The sequence below is a fragment of the Solea solea genome, chromosome 19, assembly GCF_958295425.1.
Source record: "Solea solea chromosome 19, fSolSol10.1, whole genome shotgun sequence".
Classification (NCBI taxonomy): domain Eukaryota; kingdom Metazoa; phylum Chordata; class Actinopteri; order Pleuronectiformes; family Soleidae; genus Solea; species Solea solea.
The window spans coordinates 11,598,849-11,616,384 of NC_081152.1; the positions used below are offsets into that span (position 1 = coordinate 11,598,849).

At 41.4% G+C, this 17,536-nt stretch overlaps 2 protein-coding genes across 6 annotated transcripts; one reads left to right on the forward strand and one right to left on the reverse strand.

Moving 5' to 3' along the window:
* Window positions 1–1,032: 1,032 nt before the first annotated feature.
* Window positions 1,033–4,789, reverse strand: LOC131446170 (zinc finger protein 436). Its single transcript, XM_058617239.1, has 2 exons — window positions 4,463–4,789; window positions 1,033–3,602 (listed from the first exon to the last, which is right to left on the reverse strand). Exons 1-2 carry the CDS (start codon window positions 4,659–4,661, stop codon window positions 2,017–2,019), a joined length of 1,785 nt encoding a protein of 594 aa, XP_058473222.1. The 5' UTR covers window positions 4,662–4,789; the 3' UTR covers window positions 1,033–2,016.
* LOC131446169 (PH and SEC7 domain-containing protein 4) lies at window positions 4,502–15,944 on the forward strand. 5 transcript variants are annotated; one of them, XM_058617233.1, is made up of 17 exons: window positions 4,542–4,643; window positions 6,157–6,550; window positions 8,113–8,801; window positions 9,125–9,206; window positions 9,355–9,673; window positions 9,803–10,747; window positions 11,775–11,855; window positions 11,950–12,062; window positions 12,163–12,221; window positions 12,321–12,410; window positions 12,516–12,559; window positions 12,671–12,843; window positions 13,545–13,615; window positions 13,709–13,854; window positions 13,941–14,085; window positions 14,811–14,957; window positions 15,052–15,944. In XM_058617233.1, the coding sequence occupies exons 3-17, from the start codon at window positions 8,274–8,276 to the stop codon at window positions 15,334–15,336; spliced, it is 3,228 nt and encodes a 1,075-aa protein (XP_058473216.1). In that variant the 5' UTR covers window positions 4,542–4,643; window positions 6,157–6,550; window positions 8,113–8,273; the 3' UTR covers window positions 15,337–15,944. The 5 variants fall into 5 exon arrangements, with proteins under 5 accessions (XP_058473219.1, XP_058473216.1, XP_058473218.1 ...); XM_058617235.1 differs by having other exon boundaries at window positions 4,554–4,643; window positions 6,488–6,550; XM_058617238.1 differs by lacking the exon at window positions 4,542–4,643 and adding an exon at window positions 4,832–5,032 and having other exon boundaries at window positions 9,125–9,197.
* Window positions 15,945–17,536: the final 1,592 nt, after the last annotated feature.

Genomic DNA, 17,536 nt, shown 5'->3' on the forward strand with positions numbered 1-17,536 from the left:
TAGTGTTTAACAATAAGTCACTGGAAAACATTTCGTATGGAATGCACGCTCTGTGTGGTTTGTCTATTTGGGCTGTTGTAGAAACATGGCGGCACAAGACAGCAGCAAGGCCATTGTTCTAAGGCTACGTAAAAACAGAAGGTTTTTATTTGACAGCAGTTACACACTTATGCAAACATATTTACGCATAGTATATCCATTTCTGCAAATAAACCTTCCTAATGTCAAAACTGTTTTTATGGGGTCTCTGTGGGAGCAAATGAGAATCTCAACTCCTTCATCCCCTCTGTTTTTATCTAAAGGTCTGAACTTTAAATCTTGTGGCATGTTTCACTTCTTTACACAATTTATACACATGACTGCATAAATACAATAGGACAACTAATTTATGTCTTAACACCAATATTTCAAAACCCAAGCCATTTTTAGATTTCACACAAATAATGCATATAGGTCAAGTTATTTCTGCGTCCTGCTTTGGCTGTATACGGTTTGCTTTTTCAGCTTCTACATATAGTGAGACACTTCAGGTCCAGGTTCTCAAAGCAATGGGTCTTTACAAAAAGTCTGTATCCCCATGTCACATGTAAATTGTATTGTAAGTCTGTATTTCCTTTCACTGATGCATGTTTTCTCACAACTATTTTTAGGTTCTTGGTTTACTGCATTTCTTTCTACTTTTAGCCTTCAACTGCTGTCAGATTCACAATAGGTGTCAATAAAGCTTCATCTTATCAACAGTCAACTTTAACTTGCTTACAGTGTGCTTATCAGTTTAAATTTCACAAATCATCCCACAATTTGTTTTGAACCAATCACCCTTTAGTATATGGAAAGACACATTTTGGTCATAAAGTGCCCCCTGTGTTGAGAAACACCTTCTGGACACACACACTCATGTGCATCTGTAGTGAACAGACTTAGTTTTCCCTGACTTACCCAGGAAATAATGACAAAGACGGTGTTTTTGTATTGTACTGAACCTTTTTAACTCCTGCACAAGTATGTAAAGAAAAGTAAAAACATTTCTTGGATTATATGTTCTCTTTAATTTAGACACAAATCACACAAAAGTAACATACAATAAGTTCCTAGTAGCAAACACTCAGTTTAATATACATTGCTATGCAAAAAGTAGCCTTATGATTGTGGATGAGATGCGTCACTCCTGCATGTGTCTGTTGTACACCATTCATAAGAAAAGCCTAAAGCTAAACAACTAGAAGTTGATATTATTTTGTGAAGGTGGCTTAAAAACAATGCATTTAGGATCGAGAGCTGGTCAATCAATAGTGAATACTCACATTCACATTAGAAACAGTAGATCAGACCCGACCGTTAAAGCTTTATACAGCATTATAGTCACAGTTGCCGTAATTCTCAGTCTTTATCCATTAAGAATCTTCTAAAACTTTATTATTTTGCACTCAAACTTTCAGCAAGGTGTGTTAACACACTTTGCCATAACCAAGCAGCATTTTATAAACAAATACTCTACCAACGTTTTGGTAACACAGCAAATTACCAAGTTATTTTAGGGCCCCATTTTCTACCAAAATGTAAAACAAGTATTAACTTTTACAGTATTGCTAAATATGATATGATAAATTCAGCACAGGTGGAGGTGTATTGTTATAAATACATGAGACAATAAAACATGATGCATGAGGTCCAGACTGAATAGTAGATGAATGGATTTTAAAGTGTAAAATGTTTTTTGGATGCCAAACCACTGCACCAAAATGTGTAATACTCTCAGACAGGATCTCACAACTCCTCATAGTTATCACAACAACTATTTTTTCTTCTGTCAAGAGGATCACACAGTTCATAGCAGAAATACAATATTCATAGGTATACATGAGGCTACAGTGACCCCAGCAGGGAAAATGCATCATATGTGCTGGAGCCTGGAGACTTGAATATGTTTACTAGATGTGGTCCAAAGCTTTAAAAAGCAGGTACGTTCTGAACCGCAGCTTCTTTTTGATTTAACTGCTAAAATTTCTGTCAGTGTCAGAGTGTCCCAGATGCTGGAGGTTGGACTGCGCTTCGCTCGCTCTGAGCCTTTAGCTCCTCGGCTGCGTGCACCTTCAAATGCTTTTTGAGAGAAGACTGGTCTGTGTAGCTCTTTCCACAGTGGCTGCAGAGGAAGACTTTTTTTTTGGTGTGGACCAGCTCGTGTCTCTTCAAATGCCCCGACCTGCTGAAGCTCTTGCTGCAGTATGAGCAGCTGTACTCCTTCTCTCCTGTGTGAGTCCTCTGGTGCAGCTTAAGGCTGCTTGCCACTGTAAACTTCTTGCCACACTCGTTGCAGCTGTAAGGTCTCTCTCCTGTGTGCATCCGCATGTGTATAGTGAGGTGGCCCGTCTGGCTGAAGGTCTTCTTACACAGCTTGCAGCTGTAGGGCCTCTCTCCAGTGTGAATCCTGTAATGAGTTTTGAGGTCACCCAAGCCATTGAACCTTTTCCCACACTGAGTGCAGCAGTATGGCTTCTCGCCTGTGTGGATCCTCTCATGTATGCGCAGGTTTCCTGCATTGCTGAATGTCTTGCCACACTCCTGGCAGCTGTAAGGCCTTTCCCCGGTGTGAGTCCGCAAGTGGACTTTGAGCTGGTTGGGCTCATTAAAGCGCTTACCACAGTGTGCGCAGCAATATGGTTTCTCTCCAGTGTGAATGCGTTTGTGTATCCTGAGCTGACTGGGATGGGCATAGGTTTTAGTGCAGATGTTGCAGCTATAGGGTCTTTCTCCAGTGTGGGTTCGCTTATGGGATTTGAGGAGGTCGGACCGACCAAAGCGTTTACCACAGTAGCTGCAGCTGTGGATCTTTTCCCTGCCTTTGGTCTTGTTGAGGATGGTGAGGGAGGTTTCTTGACTAACGGGATACTTGGGAGAGTGAATTAAATTGTCATGGCTTTCCATTACCTCGTCTGCAGGAAAAGCAGGAGAATCCTCTTCCTTACATGTCTCACCTTCTTCCTCCACACCCTGTCTGCTCACTCCCTCTGAATCTGTGTGTGATTCAAGGGAATATGTCAACTCCTGCTTCAATTGGTCCTTGGAGAAAGTGCCATTGTCACTGTATTGCACTTCTCCATTTTGATCCTCCTCTGGCTCTGTTTTAATGAGTTGTCCATCCGGTACGAAGCTGTCGGATACATTGGTGACTTTAACTTCACCATCTCTGACCCTGGAGTCTTGTTCAGGGTCTGAAGATGGCAGCAGAGGTGCATATTGATCCTGATGGTCACAAGAGACCTCTGTGCTCTCATGTTTCACTGGCCAGAGAAGAGATGAAGGCTGGGAGAGGTCAATAGCACTGTTTTCCTCCAGTCCAGGCTCTGCTTTCACAGATATCAAGGTTTCCTCTGATGCAATACTGACCTGTGATGTGTTGACATATGGTTCTTCTACCACGTGATTCCTCAGAAGAGAAAAGGAGGCAGAGGATACGCTCTCCCTCATCTTGTCCTTTTGCTTCCTTCTGCAGCTCTTCCTGTCACTGCTGCATATGGACATCTTGAACATGGCCTGGGTGGAGCTAACTGGAAGACTGTTCCACTCTGAGGCATTTTCCATGGAGTCACGCTCATGTACATCTGTCAAAAAGGCCCAAATAATGAACAAAACACAATAGACCTTTCACATTGCGACATGCATATACAAAATCAACAAATCACAAAGGATGTTTCAGGTTCTTAAGTTGCTAAATAATAATAATATTTCTAACTAATGGTCACTCACTGAATATAATGCAGGTGCTAATCAATACAAGTCATCATTCATATTTATTCAAACTATTATTTTTCATGACTCTTGATGAAAAACCAAGTTAGCTGAAGTGAAGTGAGTTTCTTCACTTTCATTAATTATTATTTAGAGATAGTTGCAGGCCAATGAATAATGCATTAATGTTTGTGGGGTACTAAACCTTTGTGAGGTACTAAACCACCTTGCTTTTCTTAAATTAAAACATGTTAAAACATAAAACACATTGATATTGTGATAGTAATATTTCCAAACTTATGATTTTAGTGTCAATACCAATTTTAATAGTACATAAAATTTTATGACTCCTCCCAGGTCATGCTTAGGTTTTAAAATAACTTGTTTCACGTGATCGGCAATCAATAAACCCTAAATGAATTAAATATGACACAGAAAAGCAGCAAATTGTTTCGTTTTAAATTTAACTGTGGTACCAAATGTTAAATCAGAGGCTGTTCAGAGAGGAAAATGACTGAAACGATTGGTCGAATTTAAATCAACTTTCTAATCGTGGCTCCTAAAAAAAAAAATTCTGTGAATGCAGCACTAATGTCTGTTTACTGTGGGGCTACATTGTTAGGTCTACATAAACAAACACACACATGCATCACAGTTTGCTGACTGATGGGACACAAACTTGAGCAGGGGGTGCATTCGATTAGCTGCCGCTCCCCCCTGCAGGCCACCGTACCTCTGGTCGCAGTCTCCCTGCTCTTGTGTTCGAGCAGCAGGCGCTTCAGGCCCTCATTCTCACACTCGATCCTCCGGATTGTGCCCTGATACTCGGACAGTGTCCGGTCTACCGAGTCCAGGATGTCGCTGACTGTTGCTTTGAAGATCTCATTCAGAGATGACTCCAGGAATGTTTTCAGGTCAGTAGACTGGGACATGTTTGACCACGGCAGTGCGCGGTTAGAGTGTCTGCAACATTAAATCCACACACACACAAAAACACACATACATACACAGATGTGGGTGGCTGCGAGTATCCGTGTTGCTGCTGCCGTATACGGAACAAACAAAGCAGGGACAGACGCTGGAGAATTACGGCACCTTTTAGTTTGCCCCCACCGCCAAAGACCCCAGCGCCCCCAGCGGACTGGGGTGGACCTGCTACTCTAATCGTACCAAATAATTAATAGTAGTGTTTATATACCGGTATAACCACACCAGCATTACCAGGTTATTAATAATAATACACATGTAATGACACCAAATGAGCCACTACAGCCACTAACAACAACACCCAAATAAGTGATAGGTAATGTTCCTGTTTTAATGACCCTACTTGCATTCAATAACATTAGCAGCTAATATTGCTAACGAGTAACAACATTTCGTACCAACATAATTAACTAAATGCCTCTACAAACCAGCTAGTTAGCTTATACCTACTGGCTAACAGTAGCAGTCAACAACAAGCTTGCTAATATCATACAGTGCTAAATACTACATACTAGGTTAGCTAAAATGTGACCAGTGAAGCTACATACTTCTAGCTCTTGTTTGTACCCAAATGTTTAAATGCACTTATTGTAAGTCGCTTTGGATAAAAGTGTCTGCTAAATGACATGTAATGTAATGTAATGTAATGTAATAATGGGTTTGTAACTAATGCTTATTAAGTGAGTAATGTCAGCTGTGCAAATACTGTCAGCAAGTCCTTAAAACTGGCCATGCTGTCATCTTATTTCATCATTTTCGATGTTGTTTGTGAACCCTAAAAAACATTTGCAGATCTGTGTTAAAATAATGTTAAATACAATGAGTTGTATGTCTTTGGAGGCTAGTGTTAAACATATATTGGCCTTGGAATCCTTGGGGTTCTGTGACACAAAACTCTGTGTCTTTCAGCTTTCAGATTAATCCTTTAAAATGATAATGATGTACTGGATATAGGTTTATATTTTTATTTTTTTAGAGAGTCTTCAGATTACAGTGTTTTGGAAAAGATAAATGTAATCTGAAATAGTTCACAAATTAGTGTCAAGTCCAATTATTCCAAGAAGGGCTCCCCAGAATGTTTTATTATTCTTTCATTTTTATTATGTAAGGGTTCTTGATAGAGGGAAAAAAGAGCTCTGGTTTAAAAGTTTGTTAGACCAGTGTGTGTTCACAGCCACACACTGGGCTAACAGACCAACATAAATAGACGGAGCTTATGCTTATGGTGTAAGCACACTGACTCTGTATACCTTCTGGTTTTACCGCATTGCTCCTGGTGTCATTTGCAGGAATGAAACTGAGCCACTCCCCTCACCTGTGTGTATGTGTGCTTGCATGCCTTCAGGACCGTGGGGCGTGGGTTAAGTTCTCTCCAGTCTCTCTGAGCTCTTGAGTCATCTGCCAATGACAGTATACCTTTTCTTCCTCTTCCTTCTGCAGCTTTCTCTTCTAACACCCCTTTAAAATCCCCCCTGGCCATATCTGCAGACAGGCAAACAGGACGAAAGGAGACGGAAGTCTGTTTGCGATTTCTCCAAAATGTACAGGAAGAAGAAAGGAGGACTCGACCAAACTAGGACTTGTGACTTGCATGCATCTCTCTGCAACACCACAGAGACTGGCTTTAAAGAGCGGATGTGAGGCTGCTTTGTTGTGAGACGCAGGTTCAGACGAAATGAACTGAGGGATATTTGTATGCGTGTGTGCAAGTGTGGGTGAATGTGTCTGTGGAAGCAGTATAACCCAGTGGTGTGTCTTTCACTCCAACTAGACTTGACTTAAAGCCTCACACGCTGCCTGATCATATGATGCTTTGATAAAGAGCCTGGAGGGGGTAAGTCATGCTTCAATTGAAAAGATTACTCCTAATGAGTTCTCTTTTGTAGCTCAATGGGTTTTGAATATGTTGAAATATATGCGTTTATTTTTGTTCAATGCTCACTTGTAATGAATTGGCAGTGCTAAGGTTTATTACACATACATAATAAGACATTTCACAACTTTCACTTTACCCAAAGTGCTGTGTTCCTCTTTTTATGTTTTTATTTTTTTTTGTATATATTTATATATATAGATATTTGTACTTCTCCTTGAATGTGCTAGCCATCCTGTCTGGTGTGACATGCCGTATAAAACTCACATGCAACTTCTCTTGGTAATCTACATTTAGAGCAAACTACAGCTTGTATGAGTGATTTTACATTTGCTTGAAAGTTACCAAATGTATTCTCGTGTTCTCTTTTAAGGCTAAATATCTTTCTTACTCATGATCTCAGTCATTTCTCTCACAGTTTCTGTTATCAACAGCACTGTCACACACAGAGAAGCTGAACTGTTTCTTAGTGAATCACTCCAGCAAGTGATTTTCATCACTCCTGTATAAGATTAGAAAGCTCCAAATTATTGAATTTTTATTGAAGTCCAGTCACTTTTCCACTTGTTGACACGAAGGAGGGCAATTTACATTTGCTGTTTCAACATCTCCATCTGTTCCTAATACAGAGTGACTCATTTTTAGAAGTTATGCTTTTTGCTATCTCTTGAACATATACTGTAGCACTTGTTGCACCCTGGCAGGAACTGAGAAGTAAGCACCCACACAGGAAATGTGGTCAAAGTCGGTCCCGGATGTTGGTTGCGTGACGTGAATAGAATAATGAAGACAGAAAACTGTTTGACAGAGAGTGGGGTAGATAGATGAAGGTGAAATGAAGCCTGTGATTTTTGTTGGCATAACAAAACGAGATATGATAAGTTGTCTCAACTGTTCACTTATCTTATCGGCCTTGGTGTTGTTGAAAGTGATGCCCTCAGTTTGCAGTGTCAGCACTGGGCGACTACTAGTTCACACTCTGGTTTATAAAGGCGTTATCCTGCAGCCAGAGTCACAGTGCAGCACAATGATAAAATGATAAAATGATAAAATTAACGGCATAGACAGCTAAACTGCTCACCAGAAATATCCTCTCAACTCCACCCTCTGCCTCTGCTTAGAATCCACACACATACACCTCTATCTCTCTGCCTCTTTTTGTTTCAGTGTCTTTCTCACTCACTTGGGGGTTTTTCTTCCTCTGTGGTCAGGAAGTGTACACTGGCTTTTGTGACATTTCTTAAAGACTGTTAAACAGCATTTATCCAGTGTCATGTCAAGATGCTAAGAAATCAATCCAGTGATCAGGATGGGAAAAAAAATCTCTAAAATGGATTACGTGGTGTGTGTGAATGGATATTTTTGTCACGTGCGATGCATTCAAGTTAAAATGCTCTTGTCTACAGCCACTGTAATGGAAAACTATCGCTGATTCATTACTCTCACTCTCCAATCACATGTGAATGTTATGAGTGACTTTTGAGATATTTCTGATCATTAATTGGTTATTTCTTTTGTCACAGAACTGGATGTTGTAACTTGCCTCAGACGTTCACATGCAAAATAGACATCCACATGAGCTTCACATAGATGAAGAAGACATTTGTTGTAAGGCGACTTTTACAGCGACAACATTCCTCACCAGAACCTAAAAAAAACCCAGAATTGACTGAGAGGGAAGCTAATGGAGGACGAAAACACCTGCTCCTCAACGCTACATAGTTCTGATTCAGTTCTTCAGCCACTCCAACAAGAATCATGCACCTCTACAGACCATCAACACATCAATGGTGAACAGGAGGCCATTGTTTTGGACAGGACAGAGGTGGAAATAAAACGGGCATATAGGACAGATGAACTCAATCTGTCCTCAAATAAGGGACAAGACACACCTGAGGAGACAGAACCATGGGAGCAAATGATGTGGTCGGTACGCCCCATGAGCTGTGCTGGTGCACCACTTTCTTTTGCCACAGTACAGTGGGACATGCCTGGTCCTTTTACAGAGGAGCCCTCACTCATGACTGACAGAAGCTTGGCCAATGAGCTGGACTCTGGTGTTATGACGAATGTAAACGGCTCCTCCCCGTCACCTCACCAATCTGAAGAAGATAATGCTGAGCTTCTTATAAAGGAGGAGAAAGGGGAACAAGATGAGTTTGCCTCACTGCTCTTGAACTCTGATCTAGAGTGGACCGGAAACAATTCAGAGGTAGGTAAAGACATGACGTGCTGTCGTGCTGCTCATTTATATTTATTTTATCAGTTTCTGTGCCTGTATACATCGTTTGATACAGTTTCCTGTTTCATTAACGCCTCGCTTACTGAGCATAGACTCCACATTTGACGCAGCACCTCTGTTTTTATATTTTAAATAAATGTGATGTTTTGGGAGAAGAATTGGGAGGATGAGAGCAAATATAATTTGGGTCAGATGAGCTTTAGAGTGCAAATACCTAGTCATGAACCCACTGGTGATCACAAGTTTCTCTCACATGGCTCATTCTGTTCGTTGGTCTGTGTTGCAATTTCCAGCCATGTGATGCTGTAGATTTGCAAGAGCCAGTGACACAGGAACAGGAAGATTCAGCACATGAGCTGGTCTACGGTAATAATGGTATGAATTAATTTTATGTTTAATATGACACATTCATCATTGTTGTTTACTGTCATAATTCTTAGATTAGACTTTTGGATATTTAGCAAATTATATTAGCAAATTTACAGAAAAACTGATATTTTCCTGTCTCTTGAAAATCTTTCAGATATTCCACGCATGACAGACTCATTAGAAAAAGAAGAATACTCCGTAACCTTAGCTCCTGTTGAAACAGTGGACCTAATCGATACTCTCGAGGAGAATGAAGGCTCAGAAGATGAAGTGGACGGTCTCGAAGATTTAAAACATGAAGAGGAACAACAGGACCCTGGCTTTCTGCTGACTGGACCTGAAGACTCGGAGGATCAAGAGGCTTCATCCAATGGTGTAGAAACTGAGGAAGAGGAAGAGGAGCAGAGTGTTACACATTTGTTAAATGCTGCCAACGGTGAAGAAGCAAAAACTGTCAGTTGTGTGAATAATGTGTGAGTATTTTGGAAAGGGGAACAGGAAGTGTGTACTTAAATGAATGCTGTTCATTGTATTATTCATGCCGCACTGTTGTGTACTAATATGATGGTGACCATATTGCATATTTCATTCACAATTTCTAGGGAGGTTTCTGTAGAGCCACTACAAACTGATGATACTGTACTAAACCTAAACCCAGATAAGCTGCAACAGTCGGAGGTTGTGGAAGAAAGTGGACACTCAGGAAGTGAAGAGGACATAGAGATACTGGAACCATTAGCTGAAGGTCAGACTCAAGAGACAGGAATGTGTCAACATGTAGATCATCACCTGGAACCAGGGCAGCAAGAGGCTGTGGACAATAATGAAGAATTGTCAATACAGGCAGCAAATGCAGAGAGGGTTACAAGCTCAGAAGAGACATTAGAGCTGGCTGAAAAACTGGAGGAGAAAAGGAAGGATTGTGATCAGACCATTTCAGAGGAGAGAGAGGCGTTTCCACAGCTGGAACAGTCTAAGTGTGAGCAGCTGGAAATGACCAAAGATCCTGAGCTGATCCAAGCAGAGATTCCACACCAGATTGAGGAGGAGCACCTTGAAAACTCTGACGAGCTACAACAGCTGGAGGAGTCACCAGAGATGGACCTAACAAAACAGTCAAGTGCAGAGCAGGCTATTTGTGTTGAAGATACTCAACAGCAGAGTGAGCAGCCACGGCTAACAACCGACCTGCCTCAGCCATCACTCTGCGAGCAGCTTGTGCAACCAGAGAATTCAGATGAGTCAGAAATAAGTGAGCAGCTGTGTGCCGAGGGTGAGGTCACGCAGCAGACGGCAGAGGCTGAGGGAAAGCAGGTGGACTCGCAGGCCGAGACGTTACATCAGGCTGAAGAAGCAAGAGCTCCCGAGGATGGAGACAAACAAACTGTCACGGCAAATGGAGGGCAACAACACAAGCTTCCTGTGACAGCTATACCTCATATGAATGGAGGGGAGGTGGACAAAGAGATGGCCAGCCGCCTCGCTGAACGACTGTTCAAGTTGGATGGGATCCCACGTGTAGACGTGGTGAAGCACTTAGATAAAGAGTAAGTTTATGTTTCATAATCTGTCTCTCTTTATAAAGGAAGGGTATTATTGTGTCCTAAGAAGTGAGTGAAGTTGTAGGTGCTGATATTGTTCTGCACCATGTGCAGATTTGTGTACCATAGAGCTGCCTATAAATATTGTATATGTGTGTACAACATCAGTAAATGAAAGAAGGCATTTCAAATAAGCCACAACCAGAGTTGAGTGAACACACTTACATCATCATTTCTACAGCACAATAAAATAAGACTCGCTCTTCACTTCCACCAAATCCCAATGCAATCTGTTTTTTCCTAAGTCCTAAGATGTAAGAAACACCTTCTTACATCCTCTGCACGATGACATTGAAAGGTCATTTAAGAGATTTGACACTTTATGTGAAGGCAGTCTTTTTTATTGTGTGGGCATTTTATTTTATATCTGAGGAGATATCCAATATAATGCCATTAGGCTTATTGCAGCTTACAATAGAACATTTGAGACACTCACTGGGGGCTTTGAAATTCAATACCTGCGCATGTCACAGACATGACGCAATACTATCAAATTGCACCATGGGTATCGTAGTAATTACTGTATATGGACATCTGACTTTGGACTTTGTTTCATACTTAACACTAAAACTATATTTGCTGCCAATTTATTCTAATCTACCTCCCCCGTTTACCCATACTGAGTGCTCAACTTAATATGTAGTTGTAGTTTTCCTCTCTGACCTTTAGTGAAGCTTCCCAGTGAGTGTTATTTTTTTAATTTGTGAAACAACCCCACAGGGATTTGATGTGTGTGTGTGTGTGTGTGTGTGTGTGTGTGATACAACTCTAAAGTAATGTCATCTTAGTCGAAACAGTAATTTTAATGGTAAAATGATGCGATTGTGTTGACTTTTTTTGGACACTGACTCCTCTGTATACTGATGTATACATGAGGAAGTCACATGATGTCACATGATGTGTTTTGTTTGTCCACATCATGTTTTTGTAATATAGCCCAGCTGAACTTCTTAATAATGAAATTTCTGTTTAGCAACGACTTCAGTCACGTTGTCGGAGAGGAGTACCTCAAATTCTTTGACTTCACCGGCCAAACGCTGGATCAGGCTCTGAGGTGAGAATTACAGTGACATCTCAAACACAAAGCACAAACTCATAAAACACCTCGTCGTAATCCTTGTTATTGTCTCTGGGCTCCGCGGTCGCAGATCTTTTCTGAAGGTTGTGGTGCTGATAGGAGAGAGTCAGGAAAGAGAGCGTGTGCTGCAGCATTTCGCCTGCCGCTTCCATCAGTGCAATCCTGACTCCTTCTCCTCCACAGGTGAGTCTTATCTTGCATGTTTTACATGATTTGCACTGCGCTGCAGCAGCATGTGCTTACATGTAACATGTGCATATGTCACAATCATTTTTAACCTCAGGAGCTGTGTTGGCTCTGACGTGTGCTTTGATGCTCCTCAACACTGACTTGCATGGACAGGTGAGACACATTTGTGTATGTTAAAGAGATGTGTCATGACTTTATAAAGTTTATTTTGACATGGCACTGAAGAATCGCATGTTTTGTGTGCGTTGACAGCACGTAGGAAAATCCATGTCCTCCTCCAAGTTTGTGTCCAACCTGGACGGGATGAATGAATGTGAAAACTTCAGCAAGGATCTCCTGAAGGTAATGCAGTAATTCATCGAAATTGTCACAGGTCACATTTTATTCAAGGTCAAATTCCAAAATTGTGTTGAAAATGTTTTCCTCTCCATCTTTGTTACATATTAGAGTCTTTACAATTCCATTAAGAGTGAACCGCTGGAGTGGGCTGTGTAAGTGGACACTAGTCTTTTTCTATTTTTCTCTCATGGACACTTCCAGTGTCGTATCTGTGCCACATCATGACTAATCTCACACACAAAATATTTTCCCATTGTGTGAAGTGATGAGGAGGAGCTCAAAAGCTCTGTGTTGCTGGAGGAAGACGCAGGAGACGAGGCACCGCTGCACTTAAAAGCCAACCCCTTCCAGGACGTTCCTCACGACAAAAAGGCCTCAGTGGTTAAAGAGGGATTCCTGCAGAGGAAGCTGCATGCTGACATCGACGGCAAACGCAGTGAGTCTGGCTTATTATTGATCATCTGAAACATAAAAAAAACATGTGATTTGCTGCGTGTGTGTTTTTTTTTTTATGATATTTGAATTTTTTAAGATTTAAGATATTTGAATCATAATTATGATAATATTAAAATCAAATGTCCACTGCCTAGAATTTAGGGGATATTGAACAAAACATCATCACCTGAAAATAAGGACCTGTTGTGATGTTGTTACCCTAGAGTAAAGCTGTTTATATTACCCAGGGGCTGGTCCTCCACCACATTAAAGTGCTGTGTTTGTACAGTAGCACAGAATAGACAAATCAAACACTGGCTCTAGGGAGGGCTTTTCATGTTTTCATGGTTTCTTATACATAGTAAGTTAGTTATTACCATGTGAACTGAGTGAGTATATATAATGTTTGACTGTGAAATGGTTCTTTTAAAAGAAATAAATAAATAAAATAAAATATCTAGTTCATAAAACACAAACTTTAAATTTTGATAAAATAAAGTTTGGTTTATTAGATAGTCATGCTGTATATCCTCTCTTGAAATAATAAATAGTCATGGCATGTCATCTTGAATTGTTTATTCAGAAAAAAAAAGGCTCTCATTCATATAAAAGTTGTTGAGTACTCTGTATATGTACCTGAATCTTAAATTGTGGTTAGACTGTGTTACTGTCTAATCTTAAAGTATTTGATGAATATTGCAGCTCCGTGGGGTAAAAGAAGCTGGAAGACTTTCTATGGAGTTCTGAGGGGAATGGTTCTTTATTTACAGAAGGTCAGTAACTGTGCTCCAGGATTTATGTTGTGGAAATCATTCTTTTAAGTATTTTTAACTACATTATCCCTCCTTTGTATGTGTTTGCGTCAGAATGAGTACAGGAGAGAGCAGCAGACTTATGAGGAGGTGGTGAGCGTGCACCACTCTCTGGCCGAGCCGGCAGCCGGTTACACCAAAAAGCCGCACGTCTTCCGTTTGCAGACGGCTGACTGGCGGGTTTTTCTTTTTCAGGCCTCGTAAGTCACAGTGCAGTGGAAATCTGTGTCTACGGCGTTTATGTGAAAGGGAAATGAAGACACCTCATTTTTTTTCTGGCACTCAGATCCAAAGTGGAGATGAAGTCGTGGATCAACCGCTTCAACCTGGTTTCGGCTCTTCAGTCATCGCCTCCGTTCCCTGCTGCTGTCGGCTCACAGAGGAAGTTCTTCAGGCCCATTCTTCCTGCCTCGCTGTCGGCTCACACTCTGGTAAGACATGTTTTTCTCTGTACTACCATACTATAAGATATAGTATGGTAGTACTGTTTTCCAGGGCATGTTACTGCTGGGTGATGGAGTAATTATTTCAACTGGCAAAATACAGATGTGATACATATATTGTGTTTTGACAAAGTCAATGCACAGTCTTTATCTCTGTTAAAAGTTTCCTTCTGCTTGTTCAGGGTTTGCATGATACCTTTAGGCTGCTTAGCACTAGTCCTTATTGTTTAAAAACAAAAAAGATTCTGCACCAAATACACCAGTGGTTCACACTAACCCGGTGTTTTAGAGCCCAAGCTCAGTTATTGTACGAAAACTCTGTTTTAATATGGACGGGCAAAAACAAACCTGACTGGTTATTATTGGCCACAACGCTTGCCTTTGCTGATTCTTGGAAGAAAACAAATGACCCAACCCTCAAACACAACACAGAACAGTCCAAGGATGTTGGTGTATGTTCACTGGCAGAACTCCCATTCAACATTTTCACGTGTGATGTTGAGGATAGCTCATTCGCTATCAGTCCAAACAAACAGTTCTCCTCTCCTGCTGTGCACCATTGTTGTTTGCCTACCAGGAAAAGTAGTGACGTGTCTGGTTGGCCAACAAGGCTTTACAGTTGCAGTTATATCACCGCCCATTTACTCAGTATGCTTTTGACAGTGGGTCATTTACATGTACGGGGCTGTGTATTCATGTCTTTCCCTGTGCAGGAGCGACAGCTGCAGTCTCACACAGGAATGCTGGAGTCCTTTAAGGCGGACCTGTTGCACCTCCATGAAAACCCTCCAGAGGGCAGAAAAGCCAAAGCCAAGGAGTTGGAGGAGCATCGCATCCGATTTGAGTACCTGCAGTATGAGGTAGAGGAAGTTGTGTTTGTGTTTGTGTATACAGGTATAAAAAAAAAAAAAAAAGCCCACAAATGACTTGGCGTCTTTCTCTCAAACCTTGCAGGTAAGTCGCTATGAGATCTACATCCAGGTACTGGAGGGCTGGAAGACGTTGGAGGAGACGGACAATAATGTGTTGAACAACGCAGAGCTGCTCCAGTTTGATAAAGCCATGTGTGTAGGCTCTGTAGAGGAGGAAGAGGAGGGTGGGCTGAAAAAGTCCTACTCCAGCCCGTCTCTGGAGGTGGAGCTTGCTCCTCCAACTGTGATCAAGGTCAGGCGCAATATCTCTGAAAGACGGACATATCGCAGGACACTCGTCCCTCGAATAAAGAATAAAGAAATCTGAAGTAACTTAGAGATGGTACGACGGCTGTGTGCTCCATTGAAAATGCAGATTCTCTGCTGGGATTTACATTTGTTTTCATTTGTGGACGCAGACGAACACGAAGGCTCAATGTAAAATCTGGCTTAGCATATTGTTGCATTTTTATATATTGTGCACTTTTTCAAAAAAAACAAAAACTAGACCTCAGGGAATCCCTCATTCTCTGACTCGCCCACTGTGGAGCAGAGAACCTGAACATTCTGTTAAATGACTCAAAATGTAATTTATTTTATGTTTTTAACCATCATTTTGGACAATGTTAATAGAAGAAACTAGAATTTGAAATGTCATTCTTTTTGGCAACAATAGTACCTTTTTTAAAAAGTCAAACCACAAGAGGGTGCTGTTGTTCTGGACATGTCGGAGTGAATGTTAGAGAAGCACAGGATGTGCTGTCAGAAACTTGTTTTAATGAATCCCACTTGCACTTTTATTTTATTTTTTAATTATTAAGCATAAATGTTTTGTTTACATTGTCGGTACATATTATTTTCACATGAAGGTTTATTTCTGAAATCTGTGTATTTTTTTTATCGTCTGGAGAAACAATAAAACGTTACTCGTGTTCATCCCTCAGTATTGTTCACGTTGGTGGAGGACGTTAGAACGTCTGGTTAATGTGTGAATCAGTTATTACTCATTAGTCAGATATTAGTCATTTCCTCTAAAGTTGCAGGTCTTTTTTTAGTTGTGATGTCACAAGCAGGAAATGCGTTAATCTTGTGAAGTAAAAACTAATTTAGTTGTTTCATTCAATCTACTTTTCAGTGGTGTAATTTTAGAACCATTTACAATAAAATCTATTCAATTTTCACTATTTAATTAGACTTAATCATACAGAATAGTGTTTGTGTATATTTACATGCCGAACGTCGCATCATTGTGTCCACAACACCTAGCACTTTGGTGGTGTGGTGGTGGTTAATGCCAGATATGCTGCTCAACATGTCAGGCTGATAGAGGACAACACACACACACACGCACTAATGTAATGTGATAATAGCTAACTTAATGTGGAGCACAGGAACTACAGACTGGGGGACACAGTTCTTTCTGGTTGTCTGAACTGGATCAAGGTGCTGGATTAAGGAGACGTTTCCTCAGTCCCGAAGCTCCTCGTTCATCTTTCCTCAAAGATTCTTCCTCCCCTGAACTGACAGACATCGGGAGAAAACTCAGTATCTCATCATCTGTGCACATAATGCTCATCTTGTCCTCTGAATGGAAGCAGTCTCCATTCATCCACAGGAATAACAAAGGCTCATTAAGATAAAGTCAGATGCTGCAGATGAGGGTGACTGATGGGGCTGTATGAGTGACAGGGCCCCGGGGCCATGGCAGCACCTTCAGTGGAACAGGAGTGGTGGCCCCACACGCTGAAAGGTGATGCCATTTTTAGCAGACCCTACATGTTCTTGGGCCTGTGACAGCCTGGTTGCTTTTTTTTCTCTCGATCAAATTGAATTGATTTATAACTTGTGTTTGCTGCTGTCGTCACACAGAGACGCTCTTGGCTGAAACTCTTCGCACACGTGTCCCGTAGACCATGACGTCGGCAGTGGAGGTGGTGGAGTCCTTGTTTTTGGAGTGCCACCTCTCTCCACCTCTCTCCAACAACAATAATGACCGGCTGGAGCAGCAGGGGCTGCATTAGTGGCTGGGTTCAGAGGGCGTCCTTCCCAAGGAATTGGCCTGTTTTTGTTCCATCTGCGCCCACCCCATTCTCCAGCTTTGTGTGCCTTGGTCAGGCCTGGGTGGGTAATTAAAAAGGCAAGAGCTCAAGTTGTGATCATTAGGGGCTTGTCCAGCATGGGCGCCCAAAAAAGACCTCGACATGTAAGGTCACTTCTGCCCCTTTTTTCCCGCTGTTCTCCTCCTCCTGACACAGTGTTGCTTTGAACATTGCTCAGCAGCCACAATAGCTCCAAAATGTTTAGTAAATATAAAACAGACAAACAAACAAACAGTACTGTAGATGCCCACATTCAATCCCTCCCCTTGTATGCTCTACTTGTTACATCTAATCTGCTTAAACACTTGATTTCTCCTCCTCGGATTATTTAAATAACTGTTTTCCTCAGCGTCCTCCTCCTCTCCCTCTTTTTGCCCTTGACTGCTGCTGTTGAGATGTAGCTCTCTCCGTCCAGGGCCCTTGAGGTCT